We start from the raw sequence: 26,423 nt of genomic DNA, 5'->3' as shown, positions 1-26,423 counted from the left end.
GCAGTGTACTTTTGCTTTGCCCTTTGCCTTTTGGATCCAGAACGCTCATTAAATGTGTGGGCTCCCACTGAAGCCCTGGTTTCTGCAGAGGAGAAATTCAGTAAGAGTTGGAAGCGCCTGCCCCTCTGGGGTGATGGCTGCCCGCATTCACACAGGGAAGGGAGCTTCTCGTGTGTTCTGTGTGAGGGTATCTGCAGCCCAGTGACCTGTGATGCCGTGACTCTGTGACAAAACAGATACTCACATTTATAAGTAATTCTGGGAGTGTATACATGTCTATGGTTATAGAAAAATTCCTTACCTTTAGAAGTTTAAATGCTGCCTTTTAATTGAGTACATTTTTTTTCTGATGGTGAATTGACACTGATGTTTCTGGGATGAGGTGTCTCAAAAATGGGACTCTTAAAAGAACCATATGCATGGCCTTATGGGATGTGCTAGGCTTATATTAGGGTGTTAGGCAGTGTCCCAGGGCTGTATACATTTTGATTTGGGGGCATCTTCTTTACTTTGCATTTCCTACTGACCTCTGTCTAAACAGGCGCTCGGTACATTTAAAGGGAAAGGGAAGCTTGGCGTGAGTCACTTGGTGGTGCTTCTCAGCCATCTTACAGTCTCCGTAGGACCCACGAAGTGCTGCTGCCAGAACAACGTGTTAGCAGGTGAATTTTTTAAAATCCCAGTTAGCTGTAGTGATTGATTAACCATATTTCCCCCATGTTCCATTTCTAGAAGAAACAAATGACGAGAATCTCAAGAATCTTATAAGTATTTCTAAAAATAGATGTTTTCTTTCGTTTTTATTTATTTATTTATTTGAGAGGCGGAGTCACAGAGGGAGAGACACAGAGAGAATTTTCCATGCGTTGGTTCACTCCACAACTGGCTACAACAGCCGGAGCAGGGCCAGGCTGAAGTCAGGAGCTTCCTCTGGGGTCTCCCATGTGGGTGCAGGGGCCCAAGGACTTGGGCTATCTTCTGCTGCATTAGCAGGGAGCTGGATCAGAAGCGGAGCAGCCGGGACTCAAAGCAGTGCCTGTATGGTATGCGGGCACTGCAGGTAGAAGCTTAACCCACTACACCACAGTGCCGGCCCCTGGCCCAGTCTTTTGTTGGTCGTGCCCACCCGACAGGGCCCCTGTGGCCTCTCCCCTCCTGGTCCTGAGCCCGGGCCTTGAGCTGCTGCACGCCCACCAGGAGGCAGCACTCGCAACCTGAGGCTGTTCTTGCCCTGGTGATCTAAAACAGATGTTTTCTAAGACCTCACATAGGAGCATATGAACCCAGTATTCTTATCCTTACAAGAATTCCTTATACTTCCTGATGATTCTGGAGGAGCAGGGAACTGACACAGATGACAATGTCCTCTTCCACAAGGGAAGCACTGACTTATTTTATCTGCCATGAACTTATTGAAGGAGAATGGGATGTTTATATGTTTCAGGACTGGTTGAAACAGGAGTTGAATGCTGAAGTTAGTAATGATATTTTTATCATCATGATTACTAACAGCAGCTAATATTTAATTACGTGCCAAGTATCCTTGAGTATTTTACACAACTGCATTATCTCCTATATCCTCTCATCCCTTCAACCTTCCTATTATAAATGAAGAAAGGAAAGAGACTCAAAAGGGTTCATTATTTTTAAGATTTATGTTATTTATTTGAAAGGCAGAGTTAGGGGAGAGACAGAGAGAAGAGAGATCTTCCATCCACTGATTTATTCCCCAAATGGCCACAATAGCTGAGACTGAACTAGGCTGAAGCCAGGAGCCAGGAGCTTCTTCTAAATCTCCTGTGTGGGTACAGGGGCCCAAGGACTTGGCCATCTTCTTCTGCTTTCCCAGGCCAAAGCAGAGAGCTTAATCGGAAATGGAGCAGTGGGGACTTGAACTGACACCCAAATGGGATGCCAGCATCTTAGGCTGCAGTTTTGTCTGCTGTGCCACAGCATCAACCCCAGGGTTCAGTATTTTGACCAAGATCACAAAGTCAGCAAGTGACAGGATCAGAATTTCAACCCAGTTCTGTCCCTAAGGCTTTGTTCCCAACTACTGTAATATTTTCTTTGTTGAGATTCCCATGCAACTGAGGAAGTAGCATTTTCTTCCTAGAATAAACATCATTACATTCTTAATGGAATTGAAGAAGCAGTTCTTATAATTAGGTTTCTAAAATAAATTAATCTTATAGCAGGCAATCTTGATTAATAAGTTTTATTTTAAAAGCACAATACTATCTTAAACCAAAAGAAAGAAAAATGTGTTTATTGAGCAAAATTACTTTGGTGGTACTTTTTGTAAAATTCCTAGTAATTCAGAAAACACTGTCTGCCCTTTTAAACACTTTGTGACCATATGACAGGCAGGGAAATATAAACCGATGAAATACAGTTTCATACTTTAGTACATCATTTGAGAAAAATACAACTTGTTTTCCCCATGACCTTATAAAGTAATGAGAAAATTGCATGGGAAGGGAGGAAGAAAGGAGAATTTATTGTTTTAGCAGTAGTTATGTGCTTTGAGTGGCCTGGCTGTGGAGTTACTATTATTTGTTTTGCAAGAGAGCATGCTTTCCTCTCTGATACCACGGAGATCTCATTGACTAGAGCTGTAGCCCCTAGTGCTTATAAGGATTTTCTTTCAGCTTACACTTAATCCTTTCAAACTCCTCTCAGTGTAGGGATAAATGTTGGTTTTCAAGGTAGCATTTTGCCACGTTGAATTTGTTTGAAAAATGATTCAGTTGTTTTCTGCCTTATTCTTAAATATTGCTGTGTACATCATGTTTCTAGGTAGGTGAGCTCGTGAAACAATATGAAGAGGAGAAAATAGCCTTTTAAGGAATTGGCCCACAGAGAGGATGGCCTTCTTGGACAATCCAACTATCATTCTAGCTCATATTCGACAGTCCCATGTGACGAGTGATGACACGGGAATGTGCGAAATGGTTCTCATTGATCATGATGTTGACCTAGAGAAGATTCATCCTCCTTCAATGCCTGGAGACAGTGGGTCAGAAATTCAGGGAAGCAATGGTGAGACTCAGGGCTATGTATATGCCCAGTCAGTCGATATTACCTCAAGTTGGGACTTTGGTATTAGAAGACGCTCAAACACAGGTAAACATTGTCTTCTAGTCATGTCTTCTGAGATTTGTATCAGTAAACATTCTTGGAGTATGCATAATGTTGGAGTAGGTTTAATGGGAGACATTTCTTGTATTAGTAGGCACACGCATGTGTCAGAGTGCAGGAGAGTCTGAGAGGATCTCTGATCTCTGTGACCGTGAGTGGAGAGGGCCTCTGGCACGATGCCATTAGCAGGAGGCAGAGACGAGGAAATGTGAAAAAAACTGGTGAAGAGAGACCTGTTGGATTTTATCTTTCAAAAAAGTCATCTTATAGAGAGGGAAGTGGACCTGTTTTGAGTGTCTTCCCAGAGAAGTAGTAGTCCCAGTGAGTGAATTCCTGGAGGCAGACTTCAGGTTGACATAGTAATTACCAGGCAGTGCAGGTACTGACCAAGACAGCTTTTGCTCATGGAGGAATTGTCTGGGGATGGGCGAGTGGGCTGGTTTTAATAAGAATTCCTACATTTGGGTTTAAGCTTAGAAAAAATGACCCATTTTTTTTTTTTAAGTTTATTTATTTTATTTGAAAGTCAGAGTCACACACAGAGAGGAGAGGCAGAGGGAGAGAGAGGTCTTCCATCTGCTAGTTCACTCCCCAATTGGCCGCAACAGCCGGAGCTATGCCGAGCCGAAGCCAGGAGCTGGGAGCTTCTTTCAAGTCTCCCACACAGGTGCAGGGGTCCAAGGATTTGGGCCATTTTCTGCTTTCCCAGGCCAAAGCAGAGAGCTGGATCAGAAGTAGAGCAGTCAGGACTCGAACCGATGCCCATATGAGAGACAGAGGCAGAAAGAGAGAGAGAGAAAGAGAGCCTTCACCTACTGGTTCACCTCCCGAATGGCCGTAACTCTAGAGCTAGACCAATTGGAGCCTGGAGCTTCTTCCGGTCTCCCACGCAGGTGCAATGGCCCCAGGACTTGAACCATCTTCTACTGCTTTCCCAAGCAATAGCAGAGAGCTGGATCGGAAGTGGAGCAGCCAGGACTTAAACTGGCACTCATATGGGATGCCGGCAGTGGCTTTACCCACTATGCCACAGCACCAGCCCCTACTGTTTTCGAACTTAAGTTTTTTGATAGCCTTTTAAAGGAAGTGTGACAAAGCACGGCCTTTACTTAAATAACTTATTTAGAATACATATCAGTAGTTCTAATATGATGTGATATTCTAGAAGATAATTTTTTAGGTCATTAGAAATTATAATCTCCAGTCAGTAGCAGTAACCTGCTAATTCCCGGGCAAGGTAATGGCTGGAGATGTGGTAGTAGGACATTGAACATCTTTATATATTTATTTTCCTGATCCAGATGTAAAATGTACATAAAGTAATAGTGCAGGTAGAGCTGGATACAATATACAGTGAAAAGCTCATTAAGGTTTTGGTTCAGAATTCAGTGTCTGTAACATCAAAAAGAATAATTTTCTCTCATGATGAAAATAATTAATAGCATTTCCCAGTATCTGAAAGAACTTTTATCAACATAGGATTTGAGTGAGGGTTTGAATGTAATTTAGAACCACTGATTCTCAGTTCTCTAGTTGAAACTGACTTCTTTGCAAGTTATTGAGATGATATCTTCCATGACAGACAGGTTGAATGGATTTCAGGAGGAGAATGCTGCTAACTTGAGAGCCTTATGATTATATTACTCTGGCTGTATGCTTCATATTTATTAATTGCAATTGAATGTATTTTTCTTCAGTAGAATTTGGTTAAATATAGTGACATTGTCAGAATGGTTTTGCCAGCCTAGTTTAAATTTCTGGCAAGATTATTTTCAGTGTTTCCCTACCACAGTGCTACGGCAGGAGTAGATGATTTCCTACCTTGAAAGTGGTTGAAAAATAAATTTATGTTTATTTATTTTCTATTAGCAGTGTGCCAGGATAGAAGTTGAAGATTAGTGAGAGAAGGCTAATTTCAAGAGGTGGTGTCGGTTGTGGCTTTCTTTTCCAATGAGGTCTCTCCAGTCAGCAGGTTAATGGATGCTGGACTGAATTTCTTTAAAGGATCAGTTCACCGGTTATTGAAGGCAGATCAGCCAGTGACAGTATAATCATAAATGCACAATTTTAGGTGATTGTTGTTGGAAATTTTTTAAGTAGCACTTAGATGCTAATAATTGAGGTTTGGGTTGTCTTAGTGACCAAGAAATTTACTTTTTATTCCTTTCAGCATATCTTAAAATTTTGTAAAAGAAAAATTGTTCTTTTTAAGATTTGACTAATGTTACAAAGATACAAATCATTTATTTTACTACCTATAAACTGTTTCAGCCCACTGAAGAAAAGCTATGCTAATTTATATAGCTTTGACATTTTATAATTTTCATGATTTTTAGATAAAGGATTTTATATTTAAAACTTTAATAGTCTAGTCTGAGTTCATTTATCTTTAATTTTTGAAACGGGTAGAGTAATTCATAACAGTAATTTTATTCCTGTAATGTAATATTCACTTCAGTTCATTTGTGCATTAAAATTCCTTTAAGACCGTTATTAATGATTTATATAATGAAATGTCATATTAATCACAGAAGTTTTCACATTTTATTATTCTCTTCCATGTTAATACTATCTTTATGATCTCTATTAATGTTTTATATCCTCTAATTTCAATTATAAATCAAGAATATTTTCATGTTTTTGTTGGTATTTGCTTTTCAGGGGTGCCACCTTTAAAATTTTATGACTTTTTTCCCTACATATGCAATATAAAACATCTTTATTCATATAAAGGTAGTTAATTATGTCTTTGTTTATAGTAAACTTTCATTGACAAACTTATAGTTATAATATTTCTTTTCAAGCTCAAAGATTAGAACGGCTCCGAAAAGAGAGACAAAACCAGATCAAATGCAAAAATATTCAGTGGAAAGAAAGAAATTCTAAGCAATCAGGTAAATGGAAATCATTTTAATTCTTAATTTGAGATTTATATATTTAATTTATATTAACTTTTATTTTGTATTCATCCTTTTAAATCTTCTGAACAGATACTGTATTTTGAGCTTTGAGCTCTTTCCCACTGAAGCTGTGTATTCTTTAGGGCTTGTCATTTTGGCCACCCTTCACTCAGTTATGGGGAAGATGTGTGGAGGGGACACGGTATATGGTAAAACTGTCATGTCAGTGCCCTGTTCTCAAGGCCAAGGAGTGCTTTGTGATTTCTTTACAAAAACAGTTCTCTATGATGGACTTCTGGGTAATGGATTTCTTTTGACTATTCCAACCTAGACTTTCCCTTGCCTCATTACTGGCTTTAGTAATTAGTAAGTCTCTTTTTGCACGTATGCTAATTCTTTCTCTTTAGCTTAAAAACCATTGTGTTGCAGTATTAGTGTGTTTATATATCATATATTTAAAGGCTGACAATTACATATTTTCAAAGCTTCAATATCAGAAGACTTGAATATTTTAATTGATAAAATCCTGTTAAAATATTTTATAATGGCGATAGCATGTTTCCTTCCATGCCCTCCCAGCACCTCCCAGTACCATGTTGGCATGTAACAAGTGCCTAATAAATACGCGGGTACTTCAAAAAGCTCATGGGAAATGTGACTCAGAGTTTATTTTGGTACAAAATTTGAAATTTTTACATATGGAGGGTTTTCAAAATGTTCATTGAAAGTATATATTATGAAAAAACTGTACATGGATTTCAAATTTTTTGCACTAAAATAAACTTCTTTGAATTCCATTTTTCCATGAAATTTTTAAATTTTTTTTAATTTGAGAGTCAGAGAGGCAGAGAGAGACACAGAGAGAGAGAGAGAGAGACAGAGAGACAGACTTCTCACTGCCATCTGCTGGTTCATTCCCCAAATGCCCATAACAGCCAGGATTGGGCTGGGCCAACGCCTGGAGCAAAGAATTCAATGTAGGTCTCCCATGTAGATGGCAGGAGTAATCATTGCTGCCTTACAGGGTGCGCATTAGCAAGGAGCTGGAGTCAGGAGCTGGAGCCAGGTGTTGAACCCAGGTACTTTAATGTGGGATTCAGGTAGCGTAAATGCTAGGCTAAATGCTGGCCTCTTCATAACTTTTTGAAGTGCCCTCATATTTGTTGATTGGCTGGCTGCATTGCTACACGCTAATTATACAGCTGACAATGGTTATCATGTTAGTAGCACCAGGCCTAGTGCTGCACTAGGCACTGGATCTGCACTGCCTGTGATGCAGCGATCTTACAGAACGTGGGTATTGTTGCTGTCATTTACAGGTGAGAGTGGCCTCAGAGACATTGATTGATTTGCTAAAATTGCAACTAGGAGGTGGAAGTGTGATAGTGCTGTGCTTTATATCCAGCTTGTCTGCCTTTAAAGATCAGTCTGTTGATGCTAAGCCACGTCCAAAGTGCTTCTTGCTTTCCCCTATGATTATATCCTCAAGTAACCTCCCTAGGTATGATTTTCTTACTGATTGCTTCCCAATAATGACTGTGTAGAACAGGAATCCTGTTCACTTCCTTTTCTTCCGTAATCTCACACTATGACTTCTGTAGTTCTTGAATGGCTCTTTTGTTTTGTCTTGATACTTTAAAAATCTCACTAGGCTGACCACTTCTATTGATTCAGTTAATTATTCTTTCTGTTGTATTTAGCACAATGTGAAAATATATTATTTATCTTGTCAACTTTTTTATATTTTTATATATTTGAATACAGTTCCTATTGATCTCCTCTTAATGAGCACAGAGCCAGTTCATCCAAGCCTCCCTATCCCTCCTTCTACCTTGTTTACCCTCTTCACTTCAATATCTTAAAAAGTTACAAGCTGGGGGACAGACGTTGGCAGTGGTTAAATCACTATTGGGGGTGCTCACATCCAATAATCAAGAGAGCCTGGTTTTAGAGTCCTGGCTCCTCAGCTTCTGATCCAGCTTCCTGCTAATGCACACTCTGAGAGACGGCAAGTGCTGGCTCAACTGGTTGGGTCCCTGCCACCCATGTGGGGGTCCTGGATTGAGTTCCTGGCTTCTGGCTTTTGCCTGACCCAGCCCTGGCTGTTGTAGGTATTTGGGTAGTAAACCAGCAAATGCGAGATCTCCGTCTGTCTATCTTTCCCTTTCCCTTTCAAATAAAAGGAAAATAATCAAATATAAAGTTTTTTAAAAAGGTTAAAATTAAGAACAGTACTTAAGTGTTTTCATTTATTTTTTAAAAATTTTTTAAAAGATTTTTCTTATTTATACGAGAGGCAGACTTACAGACAGTGAAAGGGAGAGACAGAGAGAAAGGTCATCCATCCGCTGGTTCACTCCCCAAATAGCCACAACGACCAGAGCTGAGCTGATCTGAAGCCAGGAACCAGGAGCTTCCTCTGGGTCTCCCACATGGGTGCAGGGGCCCAAGCACTTGTGCCAACTTCCACTGCTATCCCAGTCCATGGCAGAGAGCAAGATCGGAAGAGGAGCAGCTGGGACCAAAACCAGCGCCCATATGGGACCCCGGCACTGCAGGCAGAGGATTAACCTACTGAGCCACAGTGCTGACCCCTTAAGTGTTTTTAGCACATAAAAAAAACTACAATACCATTACTCTCTAGAAAGTTCTTTAATATTATCTTAATATTTATGTTATTTTAAGTATATTTACAATTTTAGCTAATTTTAGTAATCATTACAATTGTAGTAATCATTTATGTATTGTGTACTATAAATAATTCTATAATGTTCTCAAATATCAAATTACTGTTCATATTTCATCAAGTATCTCGAAGTGTTTTTTTTTAATTCTAATTGGTTTATTTAGATTTGCATCTGAGGGCCACATATTACTTTTGGTTAATGTGTCTCATTTCCTTTATAATGTACGTTCTTCACCTTTTTTTTCTTGTAGCTTATTTTTTGAAGAAACTGGGTTGTCTTGTAGAATTTCCTACATTTTTTATTTTGCTAATTGTATACTCACAGTCTCATTCAGTATGCCTCCCTGTTTCCTGTAAACTTGTATTTAGGTCTAGAAACATCTCAGATTTGAAGTTTGCTTTTTGGTGAGAATATATTTTATATGTTGTATACTTCATATTATATCAGGAAATGTAGAATGTCATTTTTGTGATATTGATAGCAGGATCAGGTGTCGTGTATTCATTACCAAATTACTGCTGCTTTTTTACCTGATGGTGTTAATGGCCATTGTTGGGCATTACCTGGATGCATTATTTCATTAGGAGTTGCAAAGTAATATTTCTAATTTTTTTAGAAAAAGATTTATTTATTTATTTATTTGAAAGACAGAGTGACAGAGAAGGGAGTGGAGAGGCAGTGAGAGAGAGAGGGAGAGAGAGCGAGCAAGCAAAAACAGTTTTGCTTGTTCACTTCCCAAATAGCTGCAACAGTGAGATCTGGGCCAAAGCAAAGCCAGGAGCCAGAAACTCCATCCAGGTCTGCAGTGTGGATGGCAGGGATTTGGGCAGTTGGGCCATCAAATACTGCCTTCCCAGGGACATCAGCAGGAAGCTGGATCCAAAGCAGAGCAGCCAGGATTCAAATCAGCACTTCCATATGGGATGCTAGTGTAGCAAATGCTGCTTACCTCCTGGTACCAGTGATTTCTCTCTTCATCAGTCATTCTTTATAACTCGCTTTACTGTAAAGAACTGTTCCTAAATCTGTTACTTGGTTTCTTCTGATATAGTGTCTGTAAGAAAAGCAGGATAAATTCTTGATTCTTTCTCTTTGTTAATAGCTTTCAGAATTATGAGTTTATTCCCTAGCATTCTATATAAATGACCAATAAAGGTTTTCTTCCTTTGTATAATTATGAACTCAATGATTTTTGAAGCATATTTTATATTTTTCAGTTCATTGCAGTTATTATTCTTTTTCGTAATAAAGCTGTCTGTTCATGTAGTCAGTCCTTTCATATAGATTCTATATGGATTCAATCTGAAGTTTGTAACTTATATTTTAAAAGACTAGTATTGGCTACTGTGTCAGTAAGAGATGGGATGGAGTATGGAAGTCAAGGGCAGAAACAGGATGGCCAGTTTGAAGGTGTTGGTGACTGTAGGAGTGACTCTGGTTATCTGTTGATGGGTGGGATGCTGGCTATGAGGGAGAAGGGTCAGGATGACTCAAGTTCTTGGCCTAATAGGATTGAGTTGCAGTTAACTGAGAAGTGGAAAACTGTGCAGGGATATGTTTGGGGAAGGTCAGGGATGTAGGTATGGATAGGTAAGATGTGAGATTCTGAGCAGATATCCCAGTGGAGGTGTCACCTAAAATATTGGATATATGAGTCTATTTTCAGGGAGTGTTTACTGCTAGAAATGAGCATTTTGGGGGCCGGTACTGTGGCGTAGTGGGTAAAGCTGCTGCCTGCAATGCCAGCATCCCATATATGCCCTGGTTCAAGTCCTGTCTGCCCCACTTCCAATCCAGCTCCCTGCTAATGTGCCTGAGGAAGCAGTGGAAGATGGCCCAAGTGCCTGGGCCCCTGCACCCACATGGGAGACCTGGATGAAGCTCTGGGCTCCTGGCTTTGACCTGGCCCAGCCCAGGAGCATCAAGGAGCTTTGAAGAGTGAGCCAGCAGATTGAAGATCTCTTTCTCTCTCGGGGTGTGTGTGTGTGTGTGTGTGTGTCTGTCTGTCTGTCTGTCTCTTCTCTCTATATAACTCTGACTTTCAAATAATTTTTTTAAAATTTTATTTATTTATTTGAGAGGTAGAGTCAGAGAGGGAGAAACAGAGAGAATGGTCTTCTATCTACTACTGCACTCCCCAGATGGCTACAATGGCTGGGGCTAGCCAATCCAAAACTAGGAGCTTCCTCTGGGTCACTCACATAGTACAGGGGCCCAAGCACTTGGGCCATCCTCTACCGCTTTCCCAGGCCACAAGCAGAGAATTGGATTGAAAGAAGAGTAGGTAGGACACGAATTGGCACCCACATGGGATGCCGGCACCACAGGTAGAGGCCTAGCCACAGCACCAGCCCCGATAAATAGATAAATCTTAAAAAAAAAAAAAAAAAAAAAGAATGTCGCTCCCCCTCTTCGTGGAGGAACGACACAGGACCCTGCGCTGTTCTTTCTGTCTGCTTGGCCCTCCCCGGGTTTGCTGCTGGTTCTTCCCGGGTTGGCTACTATCCCTTCCACCTCCGTGGAAGGGCAGTTCCCCCTGGCCGCATTCCCCACTTCCGCAGGGGAGCGGCACACCGCCGGCCGGCTTTCTCGGGGGCTGCACGGGTTCCCTTAGATGTTCCCCATAGATGTTCCCGGTGCATGCCATCTCTCTCCTCCTTTATAGTCCTCCTCCGCCAATCCCAACTCGGCTGCCCACACGCCGAGTACGCTGCTCTCCAATCAGGAGCAAGTCCTACAGTTTATCAGTTGAACTGGAGGCAGCTGTGCGGAAGCTGTTTACTTCTCTCCCAGCGCCATATTGTGGGAGAGCAGATGCATAGAATAAGTCTTTTTTTTTTTTTTTTTTTTTTTTTTTTTTTACAGGCAGAGTGGACAGTGAGAGAGAGAGAGACAGAGAGAAAGGTCTTCCTTTGCCGTTGGTTCACCCTCCAATGGCTGCCGCTGCAGCCGGCGCACCGCGCTGATCCTGGCAGGAGCCAGGAGCCAGGTGCTTTTTTTCCTGGTCTCCCATGGGGTGCAGGGCCCAAGCACCTGGGCCATCCTCCACTGCACTCCCTGGCCATAGCAGAGAGCTGGCCTGGAAGAGGGGCAACCGGGACAGAATCCGGCGCCCCAACCGGGACTAGAACCTGGTGTGCCGGCGCCGCAAGGTGGAGGATTAGCCTATTGAGCCACGGCGCCGGCTTAGAATAAGTCTTAATTCGAGTAACTTAGTCTAGTCCGGATTGCTCCCCACAGATCCCCCTTTCTTTTTATTTTTGGCGTTGATACGCGCCTGTCTTCGGTGTCCCGCGGCACACACTCTGCTCTACTTGCTAGAGTTGCCACAGGCTCTTACAAGTCCTATCAATCAGGAAAACCGAATCCGGGTCCTCTCCTCGCCATGTTGTGAGGAGGTTTTTAGGCGCTGATGCGTGCCTGTGTTCGGTGCCCTGCAGCGCATGCTCTGCTCTGCTAGAACTGCCTGCAGGTGCTTACAAAACCTATCAGGCAAACCGAATCCAAGCCTTCTCATTGCCGTATTGTGGGGGAGACTTATTAGTGTTGGTTCGTGCCTATCTTCGGTGACCTGCAGCTCATACTCTGGTCGAGCTGCTTGCTGGCGCTTACCACCTTAATTAGGCAGACCGAATCCAAGCTTTCTCGTTGTATTGTGAGGAAGCCTTACTGATGTTAATTCGTGCCTGTCTTCGGTGACCTGCGGCGCATAAGCTGCTAGCCGCCGCAGGTGCTCATCGTGCTCATCGCCTCACTTAATCAGGCAGACCGAATCCAAGCTCTCACATTGCAGTGTTGTAGGGAGGCCTTTCTATTTTTCTATTTCTCTATCTCCGGGCATTCCTATTTCTCCCATTTTACTTCTATCTTCCAGCATTCCTATTTCTCTCACTTTGCTTCTAAACTTCTGTTTCTCTTATCCTTGCGGCTTCCCGGCGCCCGCCCCGAGACTGCTTCTCGGCGGCTTCCCGGCTCTGAGCCGCTTCAGCCCGCGCTTCTTTCATCTGCGCGGCTTCCCGGCTTTGCGCGGCTTGGCTTCGCGCGCTCCGCGGTCTCCACGCCTTCGCGTCTGCACCACGGCCTCACGCCAGCCCCGTTCCCTATCTATTCACGCCCCGTGCTCTCTCTGCACGCGGCGGCTTCCGCGAGTAACACAGCGTAGCTTACGTGTCCGCCATTAGCATTCAATCTAAGTTCCCCGGGCTAGCCTGGCGAATTCAACCCAGCATACGTCTCCGCCCCACGGTTTGGCTTCCCGTCCTTTGCTCCCCGGGCTAATCAGACGGATCCCAACCAGGCTCACGTTTCAGCTTCTGGTTTCAACTTTTCGCCCCCTATTCCTGGGCTAACTTGAGAATCCCAAAGTGGCTTTCGTGTCCGCCTTGGCCTGCCCCCCGCGGCTTCAATTTCCCTAACATTTTTCTCTACCCGGTATGTTTCCCCAAGCTTTCCTCCAACAATACTCCTCCCTCATTTCTCCTGGCCTCTCCCCACAGTCCGCATCCGAGTCTGTTTGTTCTAGCTTTCACTTTCGCTTTCGACCTTAGAGATTTCTCCCAGCTTCCCCCCGTAGTCCGTATCCGAGTCTATGCCTAGGCTTTCAATAGCTTCTTCCGGCTCCTTTTCGTCCGGCTTTTCCCTAGAACTGTTTGCTAGTCTCTCTCTCCAGTAATTTCCCATTTCTTCCCGTTTCTTCCCTCCTAAGTTTTCTATCCGTCCTGGGTTTCCTATCCGAGTCAGGTTTCCTATCCGAGTCACGGCACCATTATGTCGCTCCCCGTCTTCGTGGGGGAACGACACTAAGCCCTGCCTAGGCTTCACATCCGAGTCACGGCACCATTATGTCGCTCCCCCTCTTCGTGGAGGAACGACACAGGACCCTGCGCTGTTCTTTCTGTCTGCTCGGCCCTCCCCGGGTTTGCTGCTGGTTCTTCCCGGGTTGGCTACTATCCCTTCCACCTCCGTGGAAGGGCAGTTCCCCCTGGCCGCATTCCCCACTTCCGCAGGGGAGCGGCACACCGCCGGCCGGCTTTCTCGGGGGCTGCACGGGTTCCCTTAGATGTTCCCCATAGATGTTCCCGGTGCATGCCATCTCTCTCCTCCTTTATAGTCCTCCTCCGCCAATCCCAACTCGGCTGCCCACACGCCGAGTACGCTGCTCTCCAATCAGGAGCAAGTCCTACAGTTTATTAGTTGAACTGGAGGCAGCTGTGCGGAAGCTGTTTACTTCTCTCCCAGCGCCATATTGTGGGAGAGCAGATGCATAGAATAAGTCTTAATTCGAGTAACTTAGTCTAGTCCGGATTGCTCCCCACAAAAGAATATTATACTACTAAGGTTAAAAAAGAAAAAGAAATGATCATTTTGAGTCCCCAGCATATAAAAGATACTTATTTAGGTTTTCCCTTTGTATTTATTTTTCTGTGTGTGTGTATGTTCTTCTTCACATGTAGTGGTATATCTATATGTAGACATAGATATATAGATATTAAATATACAGTTGGATGACTTTCAACATTTTTAAAAACATTTATTTGTTTAAAAGGCAGAAAGAAACAGAGAGAAAGAGAGTAAGAGCTCTAATCTGCTTGTTCACTCTTCAAATGCTCACAAAGATTGAGTGTGCCATGCTGAAGCTAGGAGCTGGGAACATAATCCAGGTCTCCCACATGGATTATAGGAACCCAAGTACTTGAACCACCACTGTTGCCTTCTAGGCTCCACATTAGCAGGAAGCTGGTGTCAAGAGTCAGAGCCAGGGGCTGGTGCTGTGGCACAGGTTAATCCTCTGCCTGCTGTGCTGGCTTCCCATATGGACGCCAGTTCTAGTCCTGGCTGTTTGTCTTCCCATCCAGCTCTCTGCTATGGCCTGGGAAAGCAGTGAAAGATGACTCAAGTCCTTGGTCCCCTGCACCCGCGTGAGAGACCTGGAGGAAGCTCCTGGCTCCTGGCTTTGGATCAGCGCAGCTCTGGCCTTTGCGGCCATTTGGCGAGTGAACCAGTGGACGGAAGACCTTTCTCTCTGTCTCTCCCTCTCACTGTCTTGTAACTCTACCTCTCAAATAAATAAATAAAAAATCCTTAAAAAAAAAAAAGTCAGAGCCAGACGCTGAACCCAGGTGCTGCAGTGTGGAATGTGTCTTAATTGGCTTCTGACCCACTAGGCTAAATGCCTGCCCCTGTGCAATCCCTCTTGGCAAATGTATACACTAGTATAACTAGCATCCTGGTCAACTAAGAGCAATTCCATCTCCCCAGTAAATTCCCTTGGTGTTTCTTTCTAGTCGGTTTATGCCCCAAAGGCAACCATTATTCTAATATATATCACTACACTTCAGTTTTCTCTCTTATGGGGTAGTATTAGCCTGGACACAATCACCAAGGATGTAGAAGGAGAAAGGAAGAGGACCAGATACTGAGCTGTGGGAAGTGCCAGTGATCTGAGGGAGAGGTGAGAAGAGTCACTTAGCAATGAGGGTGAGGACGTTAGGTAGTTTCATTGTCGTGTGGACATCACAGGGTGTGCTTCCACAAACTAAGGTGGCTACAGTACAGTCTTTGGAACCACTGTCATATATGCCGTTCCTTGCTGACGGGAACTGTCATGTGGAGTGTGGCTGGATGAATATAGGGTTTGGTCTGATCTGTGGTTTCAGACATCCACTGGGGATTCTTAGAGTGCATGCCCCACAGATAAGTGGAGCCTCCAGTAGTTTTCTCCTGATTAGCCACTGTAGGAACTCATTTGATAAATTTATCTCATCAATCTGTTGAAAAGTAATTTTAGTTACATTTTTTAGTTACAAGTTATTTAAATGTTTTCAGGTTCTTTTGACTTTGTCAAGACTGCAGTGCTTTGAACTTATTCATTGCAGATGTAAACATCTTTGATTTATTTAAAAAGCTTAACTAAGGATATTTTCTAATACTCAAAAAATGAAAAAGAAGGCTATAGTGACCCTGATTACTTATCATCTAACTACCATCTTTATCAAAATGCAGATTGATTTAGAGAATTAGATGATCTTTGGGAAGATATAGAACTAACTTGTTTTGATTCATTAATGAATATCAGGAAGAATCTGATTTAATAATAACTTAATCTGAATTGCTTCAATCATTATTTTATTTGTTCATTCATGCAGCAAAATTTACTAAGGATCTACTTTGTTCATTAATGCCTAATGGCCAAGAGGCTCAGTTGGATACAAAATCTAGCTTTCTGTCACTTTATAGCTGATAGCCTAGGGCTAATCAAAATGTTCTAAGCTTGTTTTCACACTGAAAAAATTGAAGTAATGCTTGCATCTGTGTAATAGATGTGTTATGAGAATTAAACTAGTTACATTGACCTGAACAAGTAATGTTAGCTACTGTTACAAATATCCTCTCTCTTTCCTCCTCCTCATCTCTGTCATCCAAATGTTGTGCTTGGTGCCATTGGATTGTGTGAAAGGATTAAGCTGTGATCCTTCACCTTGAAGAATTAGAATTCCAAACTCCTGTAGTATTAAAGCCTTGAGAGGTCTTTGAGATTGTCTAGTTTGACAAGCCCAGGGAAGTCGACTGAATTGTCCAGTTTCACCCAACTAACTGTACTTGGCAAAGCAAGGCAAAAGCTCCGGTTTCCTGGCAGTGAATGCTCCTCTTACAGAAAGGCCACTCTGTTGCTCTGACGCTTTCCCCTTCCCTAAGCCCTAGTCCTTCTGGATTGACAACCCTGGCCTGCATGCTGCTGTTCAGTGTGCAGACATCAAAGCATACGGGAGGCTTTCTGCACACATCAGACCTGAGCCCGTCCCTGGGTTCTTCTGCCTTGACTCTGAGGGGGCCTTTTTAGGCAAGGTGCACAAGTGATCTCTCTCTGTAATCACAAATATGTTTTTATCTTCCTCTTGTGTCACAGCCCAGGAGTTAAAGTCACTGTTTGAAAAAAAATCCCTCAAAGAGAAGCCTCCAAGTTCTGGAAAGCAGTCAATTTTATCCGTACGCCTGGAGCAGTGCCCTCTGCAGCTGAATAACCCCTTTAATGAGTATTCCAAATTTGACGGCAAGGTGAGTGATAGAGACTTTGTCCTTCCAATGGAACTTCTCTCCCTCTCTATCTCCCTCTTCCTCTTTATCTCCCTCTCCCTCCCTCTCTCTCTCCTACTCCTCTCCTTCTCCCTCTCTCGCTTTCCCCCTTTCTCCCTCTCTCTGTCCATGTTTCCCCGGTCTCTACTCTTTATGTTTATCTTAGATATCTGAGGACTGTTTGAATTCTCTGAAATATATAGAGATACACAGACAGGGGGTAGTCTGACTGATTTATTTATCTGTGGTATCTGAAGTATCCGTGGGAGTTTGGGCTAGTTGGATTGTGATTTATCAAGATCCACTTGTGTCGGGAAAGCCTTGAAAGTGGTGCTGAGAGGCAGTTTGCATTGTCTTATCTGATTCTTTATTGTAACTACAGATATTGTCGAAGTTTCTTCAGTTCACAAATCTAGGCTGTTACTTCGCATTTCAGTATTTCACTGTAAGGGTATCTTGTTTAACACTTGCCGTGGAGGATGACTGTCTTTTTTTTTTTTTTTTTCTTATTCTCACAGTTTACTGTTATAAAATTAAAATGGTCATATTTTCCTTTAAAAAAAATGGCCACTGTTTGAAGTGTGGCACACCCTCCCCCCCGTTCCCTGACATTCCGGGTCTCTGTGCTGAGCTAAGCGGGCCTTTTTCAGGAGACAGTAACAGTTGATTTTTATATTTATTGCCATTATGTTTTCTGCCTGGCAGTGGTGTAGGGGTGCTGAGTGATAGCTTGTTGCCTGGAGGGGTCGTACACAATTTGTCTTATTTCAACACTATTGCAATTAATAAACACACAGCTCTTTGCTTGTGTTTGCATTTTTGTTATTCATGTGCTGGTTCTGTCAGTTGTCATCTTTGAGCAAAGAGGTATTTTTCTCTTTGAAACACTTTCACCCCAGACAGTTCAGCGTGTTTGCATCGGTTTAAGTAAGCATGTGTGGCTGTTGGCACAAGAGGTTGTTGATGTCTGTGGGAAAGCAGAGCAAGAACCAGAAACAAGATGCGTGAATAACATAAAGATCCTAAAGCACTCAAGAGTTTCCTCCACAAAATCATGGGAAAGCACTTTCAGTAAATCGTAGCTGGGTTGGTGTAACGCTTCTCTGTAAGCTGCCCGTCTGCCTTCCCTGGTTCTCCTTGTGAAACGTAGGCGAGGGAAGGGAAGGGGTTTCTCCTCAGGGACCGCACTGTCAGCCTCAGGAAAATGCTGAATTGGACTTTACAGGACTTAAAAAAAATACAGTGGATTCATTACGATTTGGGAGAATTTGTTGCTGGGATTAGGAGACTTTGCTGGAATTTGTTTGCTTCTATTGCCCAATACCATCTCATTGTTTGAGGATGTAATTGCTGGAATAATTAATATGTGATAATGTTTGTATGCTAACAGAGTAGCACAGACCTTTTAAATAGAAATTTCTGTATACCATTAGACTGTACTATTAATTTCCTAGATTTGAATTTATCAGGCAGCCATGGACTCTGCTTGGAATATATATCTAACTTCTGAAGTGACAGATTTTTTTTTTAAGTAAGCCATTTCATCAGTCACAGAGGAATTTTATTTACTAGATATGTGTTTACACTTAAGATTCTCTGTGCTTTTGTCACAGCAAATCTGTAATTTGCAAAGGATGTGAACATGAAGCAGTCACCATTACATATTGATTAAGAAAGATTTATGTATCGATAAGTCTGTCTTATGATGTAATGCTGCTTTATTATTATTTTACATATTACAATTGCTAAAATACAATTAAACCTGTGTTCTCATCTATTATTTAATATTGATGCATTTGGCAGATAGGTAATGAAAGTGGCTAATATTTGAAAGATATTGTACCATACATATTAAATTAGTCTTTCTTTATCTTTCTGAAATGCATCAATATGATATTCAATGACATCTCAATGATTAATAGAGAATTATACTTGAGTCAAGCCTTTTTGTAACCTAGAAATTAAAATGACTATTCAAATAACACCTCAAAATGATCAAATTAGCATTTTGTGATTGCATAATAATGGGATTGTAGTAGTTAGAATGGTAGCATGGCTGCCTCTAGAGTTAAGATCATGTCAACCCCTTGATAATAAAGCCTTTTCCGTGTGAGTCGACTTTAATAATTTCCAGATTGATTCTCCCCATAAATCATCTGACATTCAGTACTAAATTTTTGTTACAGTTGTAACTTAAGATTATTTTATTTTTTTTTATCTCATAGTTAAGGAATGAAGTGAGTGTTTTGTTTTAGTCATTGGAATGCTACTTTTTTTTTTGCCCAAATTGTAAAGGTTTTCTATGTATTTCAATGCTTCTTTATTGTGTGTGTGTGTAAGATTTGTTAAAGCCACTAAAATCCATGCAGGTTTTTTTTTTTTCTCCTGCAAATATTCACAGTGCTTTTCTTGGGAATAACGCTTGCCTTATTTACATAATTAACTGAGTTGCTTAGGTCTCCTGGGCACATGGTACATAATTGGGGAGAGAAGGGGACAGGGAAGAGTTTGGGGTCTAATTAAATATGCTAAAAAACTACTTAATTATGTATTTCCTCAAGAGACTGCTGTGAGATCTTCCTTAAGATTAAACTAGGGTTAGATCTGAAAAAAAGAGTTTTGCTTTTGGTATGGCTTTACCAACTGCATGGTAGCTAGGCAAGCATATCTAGTGTCCTTAATAGTTTTTGCCAGCTGGTTGTTGGTTTTATTTTTAAAGGGTCTCTTAGCTATTGTGTGAAAATTAGGAAAGCATTTCAGTTAGTTTTTGGTTCCTGTAACTGGTTAATCATTTATTAATTTTTTTATTATGGCTGGTTAATAATTAAAAGTTTTTAAAAAATTTATTTGAAAGAGCGTATGTGTTGGGGAGGGAGAGATTATCTGCTGGTTTACTCCCAAAATGCCCAAAACAGCTGGGTCAGGGCAGCCTGGAGCCAGGAATACCATCCAGGTCCTCCACATGGATGGCGGAAACCCAAATACTTGGACCATCATGTGCAGCCTTTCAGGCCCATTAACCAGAAACTGGATTGTTCAAGTGTAGAGTAGCCAGGACTCAAACTGGCACTCTGATATTGCACGTGGACTTCCCAAGCAACATCTTAACTGCTGCGCCAAATGCCTGTCCAGGGTAATTTTTTTTTTTTTTTTTTTTTTGGACAGGCAGAGTTAGACAGTGAGAGAGAGAGACAGAGAGAAAGGTCTTCCTTTTCTGTTGGTTCACCCCCAAAATGGCCGCTATGGCCGGCGTGCCGCGCCGATCTGAAGCCAGGAGCCAGGTGCTTCCTCCTGGTCTCCCATGCGGGTGCAGGGTCCAAGCACTTGGGCCATCCTCCACTGCCTTCCCGGGCCACAGCAGAGAGCTGGACTGGAAAAGAAGGAACCGAACAGAATCCGGCGCCCCAACCGGGACTAGAACCCGAGGTGCCGGCGCCGCAGGCAGAGGAATAGCTAAGTGAGCCATGGTGCCAGCCAAGGTTAATATTTTAAGACATAAGATTAAGAGGGAAAGGCTGTATGTAGGCTTATACTTTGTTGTGATTTGACAATTTGATGGGTCAGTTTTACTATTATATTTATAGTATTTCTTTGGCAAGTCAGTGATGTTATCTGTGACCTGCTTAGATCTGTCGATTATTAATAACTCTGTTTACTGATCATTTGTAAAAAACAGTTTTTAGGGGGTGCTTTGATCAAATGAGGCTGAACCAGACCAAGTGACGTGCTGAATTCTTTAACATTATTGAGAACAGGACCTCTGAATAGCCTCCTTACAAAACAAAATCTCTGCTATAGAGGTCAGAACTCCCCTGTGACTGTTTTTCTGATTTGACTGTATTTGAGAAGTGTTGGTTGTGATGAGTTGCTGCATTGAGGTGATAGGGAGTGAGCTCTGCTGATCGCTGATGGAAGTCCTGTGGAATATGTGATTTTTCTAGCCTCCTTCTCCACTTATTTCAAATGAGGTCTTTTAAGAAGTCACTCTAGGCCGGCACCGCAGCTCACTTGGCTGATCCTCTGCCTGCAGCACCAGTACCCCGGGTTTTAGTCCCGGTCGGGGCGCCGGATTCTGTCCCGGTTGCTCCTCTTCCAGGCCAGCTCTCTGATGTGGCCCGGGAATGCAGTGGAGGATGGCCCAGGTGCTTGGGCCCTGCACCCCATGGGAGACCAGGAGGAAGCACCTGGCTCCTGGCTTCAGATTGGCGCAGCGTAGTGGCCATTTGGGGAGTGAACCAACGGAAAAGGAAGACTTTTCTCTCTGTCTCTCTGTCTCTCTCACTTTCTAACTCTGCCTGTCAAAAAAAAAAAAAAAGTCAGTCTATGGGCCAGCACTGTGGCATAGCAGGTAGAGCTGCCGCCTACAGTGCTGGCATCCTATATGTACGCCGATTCGAGTCCCGGCTGCTCCACTTTTGATCCAGCTCTCTGCTATGGCCTGGGAAAGCAGCAGAAGATGGCCCAAGTTCTTGGGCCCCTGCACCTGCGTGGGAGACCTGGAAGAAGCTCCAGGCTCCTGGCTTCGGATTGGCACAGCTCTGGCCGTTGCGGCCAACTGGGGAGTGAACTGGTGGATGGAAGAACTCTCTCTCTCTCTCTCTCTCTCTCTCTCTGCGCCTCTCCTTCTCTCTCTAACTCAGCCTTTCAAATAAATAAATAAATCTTTAAAAAAAAAATCTTAAAAAAAAAGTCAGTCTATCCCTTGCCATACCATGCCTTATCACTTATTTGAGAAACTTGCTAGTATGACATATAACTATTCTGGTCAAATATGCATCATTAGGTCATCCGAAGTTCAAGTACCTATTTCTTGTCAGTGCAATTACTAAGGAATGATACTGCTTATCTTTGTGTCCTCTCGGTCAGGGTTTTCACCTCTCTGAACCTGCGTTTCTCCACCCTTGGAAGGAGGTGGCATCCCAAGGTTTGTGAGACCATCAGAAAGGGTAATAATGCTAGGGTAAAGCACTCAGTGTGTTGAGAGACAGCTTAATGTAGCAGTGCGGCTAGTCAGCTGACCTCTTCTCTCAAGCCCTCAGTGTGAATCCTGGTGACTCAATTTAGCGTGTGACTTGAGGCCAGTTACTTAACCTCAGTGAGGCTTGATGGAGGTCAGGACACACTTCCCCAGAATGTGGCACCTGAGTATTACCAGCTGAAAAAGCCTGAGAAGGGATGGGAAGGGCTCCTTGGTCTTCCCCACCCTTCCCACCACGGGTCACAAGGCCCCATGAGAGAGAGAAAGGAGCATGTTGGGCCCCGCAGAGATGGAGCGTCATCGAGTGGAACTGGAAAGAACAGGCCTCGTGTACTGCAGTTGCTCCTCACCTCCGTCCTGTTCCCAGAGAGTCTCCTTTCTCAGACCCCGCCCAGACGCTCAGCTTTCACTGTTTCACGGCGGGGAGCGGATCATCGTTTTTCTTAGGAAGGCTCTGCGTCACATTACAGTTATATTAAATGTATGTGCTTTTCTAGCGGTGATCTTTTTCGCAGGGTCAACAGCTGAGATTTTAGAAGGGCAGAAGGAAAAGATATCTTTCTCCTCTACAAACTGCAGTCCTAGTTTTGGAATGGAATGGTGATGTGTCTTCCTCGTGAGGGGGGAAGGAGAGGGATGAATCCTGTTTAACCCGGCATGTAGCATATAGGGAGCACCCCGTAAACGCCTCGTTTCTGTTGCTTTCTCTTCTTGGGGCTGGGGCTGGACTGTGAACTGGCACAGCCTCGCCTGTGTACTTCATTTCCTGTTGACAGGACTGAGTGAGAAGAAATGTGTCCTTAACACCAGGATTCTAGAATAGTGTCCTTAAGCCAGATGTGTGCATGCTGGGTGAAGGTCTGCCTGTTGAAGTTCCGGGCGTCCAGTGCAGCTTCGGCCTTCAGTTTCAACAGGAAGCTCGAGCCAAGTGATTTCTGCTTTTTGTTCTGTTTTTCTTGATGAAGGCTATTTTTCAAACATCTGGTCAAAAGGTTGCTGGACATCAGTGATTGCTTGGTAGTTTACTGAAATGTTAAGTATTTTTACCTGTTTTACTTAGCTAAACACTACTCTGTAAAACATAGGGGAATGTTTGCCTTGACAAGCAACTTAAAAAGCCTAACCAAGCCTGGTTCTTACAGTCGACTGTGACTTTGATTGTGTTAACTTGTTAGAAAGTAACCGTTTCTCTGTTAGAAACTGTTTCAACAGGGAAGCTACAGAAAGCATGGGGGAAGGGATAATTCATGAGTGCTAATTGCTTGGCTGTTAATTTTCATAAGTGTTGATAGAAGCAGTTCCTTAAATTAAACTTTGTTTAAAATGTATCAGGGGAAATATTCCACAATGTCGAGCCTGAAGTGAAAATTAATATGAATGCTGTGGCAATTAACACATACTGGTTAATAGCTTTTAGCAGCATTTTGGGATGATAGTCCTTAAATACATTTTTGCATGCTGCTCTTGTTTCAGCATTGTTCCAGTCTATGTCTGGATAATTATGAACAAATGTTTTCTACGATCATTGGCATTAAATAGCTCTTTTCAAAGAAAGTCACTTAAAACTTTGCAGAAAAGCATGAAGCCACTGAAAAATGTTGCAAACTCAGAAAAGGTCAGCAAATTGAGATCATCTAAAAAAAAATTGCCCTTAGAGGAAAATGCTCCTCATTTGAACTTGGAAAATTTGCCATTGTCATGGAAACAGTCCCTTCTAAGATAGTAAGCTCTTTTAGCATCAGGAGCTGTTTCCAGAAAACCATAGTCTGAACTTTCCAGTGTTGCCTATTTCTGCACAGCAGCTTCTGCTCATGACTGCTAGAGTTGAGGCCCTGGCCTCGGGTGGAGGGACCTGGCCTACCTTCCCCTTCACTTGTCCAGGCTGGCCTTCTTTGCAGCCAGAAAAGAAGGTGGTTGAGAATCTCATCTTCATCCTCACTCCTCTCAGAGTTAAGGTACCTGCCCACAGTGCTATGGCACAGCAGGTAAAGCCGCCGCCTGCAGTGCTGGCATCCCATATGGGTGCTGGTTTGAGTTCTGCTGTTCCATTTCCAATCCAGCTCTCTGCTATGGCCTGGGAAAGCAGTAGAAGATGGCCCAAGACCACCCACGTGAGAGACCCGGAAGAAGCTCCTGGCTCCTGGCTTTGGATCAGCCCAGCTCCAGCTGTTGCAGCCATTTGGGGAGTGAACCAGTGGATGGAAGAACCTCTCTCTCTCTCTCTCTCTCTCTGCCTCTGCCTCTGCCTCTCTGCAACTCTGCCTTTCAATAAATAACTAAATCTTTTTTAAAAAATGTGCTCAATATCTTTGGCAACCCCCATCCTTGCACTATCCAAAGTCTTTGCTTTTTACTTGTGTTTTTTGGATTTTTCTTTGTCTGCCTTGTATCTGGAGGACTGTGGATTTTAGCACAGGCACACACTGACGTGAATTCCCATAGTAGGTCACAGTAGCTAGCAGAGCTCATGCTTTTCTGTTGGTGGGTTTTACAGAATGTATGAATATAGTCGTGAATGTACTGTCTGCCTGAATCCTGCTTCAGCCCTCTGTGGCTGTATCTAAGTGACAGGGAGTCAAGTTGTATCTAGTATCATGCTCGCTAGTGTCCCCCTCCCCCTGGGATGTTGGCCCCAAACCTCTGGTAGGAGGGGCGCCATGTCTGTAGCAGTTATCAAGCTGCCAATTGGATCTATGCTGAGGGGATGCCCTGGCCTTGGTATGAGAGTCACTGGCCCCACGACTCCACAGCACAACCACCTGGGTCCCATAGAGATGGCCTCTGTTTCCTCTTTTCCAAACCCCAAAAGTTTGCTTCCTCCCCAACTGAGAAGGGATCTCGAGACTCCTGAGTTGGAGGCCATGGAGCTCTCTCCCTGCCCAGCTGTGTAGATGACACTACAGTGAAGGTGGGGACCAAGGCTGTTGCTGCTACTTGGAAGTCCCTGCCTCTTGTAGATCCAGCCTTAATCATCCACTGTCATCCTAGTACTAGCAGATCCTGCACAAAGGAGCTATCAGAGTTCCTACTGTGAGGAAACGAAATAATGAGAATAGTGTTACCAAAGATAATGAAATACCACGTAATGTCTACATTTTGCCATTGAGTTGAGTACATCCTTAGAGAACTGAATGTAACAAAAACCTAGGACATTTTTGGAAATTGTTAGGCTTCTAACAACTTTGTGTGAATTTTTATCAAGCACTGTTTTATAAACTATGTAAAATGTTATAAAATGTAAAATAAAAAAAACCCATGTTTTGAGTTAGGAGCTGTTTGTCTCACTCTTCCATGGACTTGGTGATTTTTGCAGTTGAGGCAGATGACAGGTGTCATTTCAGAAAATATATGATTGTGATTCTTGGAGGTTAGGGACTAAGAGGTAAGACATAGGGGTATTTTTGTTGTAATAAGATTTTTGCTGTAATACTACCTAGTGAATTAATTGCCAGGTTAGTAGAGGAATTCTGGTTGGAATGCAACACGGAGGTCCCAGGGAAAGCCCAGGAGATGGCCCTCGTGGGTGTGGTGGCGCCTGGGGACTGGCAGTGTGTTCATTCAGCCTCCTCATCCTGGGCTACCTTGCTCTGCGTGATTTGCAGTAGACATTTTCTTGTCCTTCAAAGAACTAGGCCTTGATTTTATTATCTTAAGGACAGAGAAATTAAACAGTTGAGGATCAGCCAGATGGACAAAGAATCCAGGGACTGATGATTCTCAGAATTTTTATTTTCAGTTTTCATGCAGGACTGCAAGGCCATGTGGCTGGAAGGATCGTAGACGCGGAATCAGAGATGTGTCAGCCTGGCTGTGCCATCCCTCTGGGCAGGGACTAGTCGTGCCCTGGCCCATGAGCCCTGGCTTCTGTGTGTTTAGAAGCAAGAATGTGGCTTAGACGTCTTGGATTCCTTTTGACTTTAAGCTTCCATAATTTTGTTTTGAGGGAGTTGATTGTCATCAGTGACACACAAGGGTTAGAGCTTTGAACACTTGAATTCTTGAATAGAAAAGCAATGTACGAATTGGAACTTTCCTCTGAAGTTGGAGGGAGTGTTACCTGCTTTTTTTTTTTTAAATAAAGATTTATTTATTTATTTGAAAGTCAGAGTTACATAGAGAAGGAGAGACAGAGAGAGAGGTCTTCCATCTGCTGGTTCACTCCCCAATTGGCCGCAATGGCAGGAGCTGCGCCAATTCAGAGCCAGGAGCTTCCTCAAGGTCTCCCACATGGGTGCGGGGTCTTCTACTGCTTTCCCAGGCCATAGCAGAGAGCTGGATGGGAAGTGGAGCTGCCGGGACTTGAACCGGTGCCCATATGGGATGCCGACACTGCAGGCGGCAGCTTTACCTGCTCCGCCACAGCTCCAGCCCCACCTGTTTTTTTGTTTTTGTTTTTGTTTTTGTTTTTGTTTTTGTTTTTGTTTTTCCTGAGTGTAAAGTGTTGCTCTAGGATGCGCCACTGGTATGCGACAGAGCTGGGACTCAGCTCCTTTTTTCTTATTTCAGGGCCAGAGCTGTCTTCCTTTGTGTCTTTCACAGTCATTGCTGTGAGGAAGACAAAAGCACTGTGTTAATATTTGAAAATTTTTCAAAATTTAAAAACAAAAGGTTTTTTCTTTTACCAATGGACTTAAACTCTGACAC

General features: G+C 43.1%; 1 protein-coding gene across 9 annotated transcripts in view; it reads left to right on the top strand.

Annotated features, from left to right (window-relative positions):
• MAPKAP1 (MAPK associated protein 1) overlaps positions 1-26,423 on the top strand; it is a 259,514-nt gene that overhangs the window by 33,048 nt on the left and 200,043 nt on the right. For 5 of the 9 annotated variants that reach the window (XM_017350085.3, XM_017350084.3, XM_002720432.5 and 2 more), the window contains exons 2-4: positions 2,800-3,126; positions 5,946-6,035; positions 16,635-16,783. The exons of 1 other annotated variant lie outside the window; for it this stretch is intronic. In XM_017350085.3, the coding sequence (XP_017205574.1) occupies positions 2,868-3,126; positions 5,946-6,035; positions 16,635-16,783 (498 nt within the window). In that variant the 5' untranslated portion in view covers positions 2,800-2,867. Of the gene's footprint in view, positions 1-541; positions 663-2,799; positions 3,127-5,945; positions 6,036-16,634; positions 16,784-26,423 lie in introns of all 9 variants that reach the window. 3 more of the 9 variants (XM_017350082.3, XM_051855242.2, XM_017350086.3) reach the window with 3 other exon arrangements.

Source organism: Oryctolagus cuniculus, chromosome 1, assembly GCF_964237555.1.
Source record: "Oryctolagus cuniculus chromosome 1, mOryCun1.1, whole genome shotgun sequence".
NCBI lineage: Eukaryota > Metazoa > Chordata > Mammalia > Lagomorpha > Leporidae > Oryctolagus > Oryctolagus cuniculus.
This window is presented reverse-complemented; position numbering and strand designations above follow the sequence as displayed.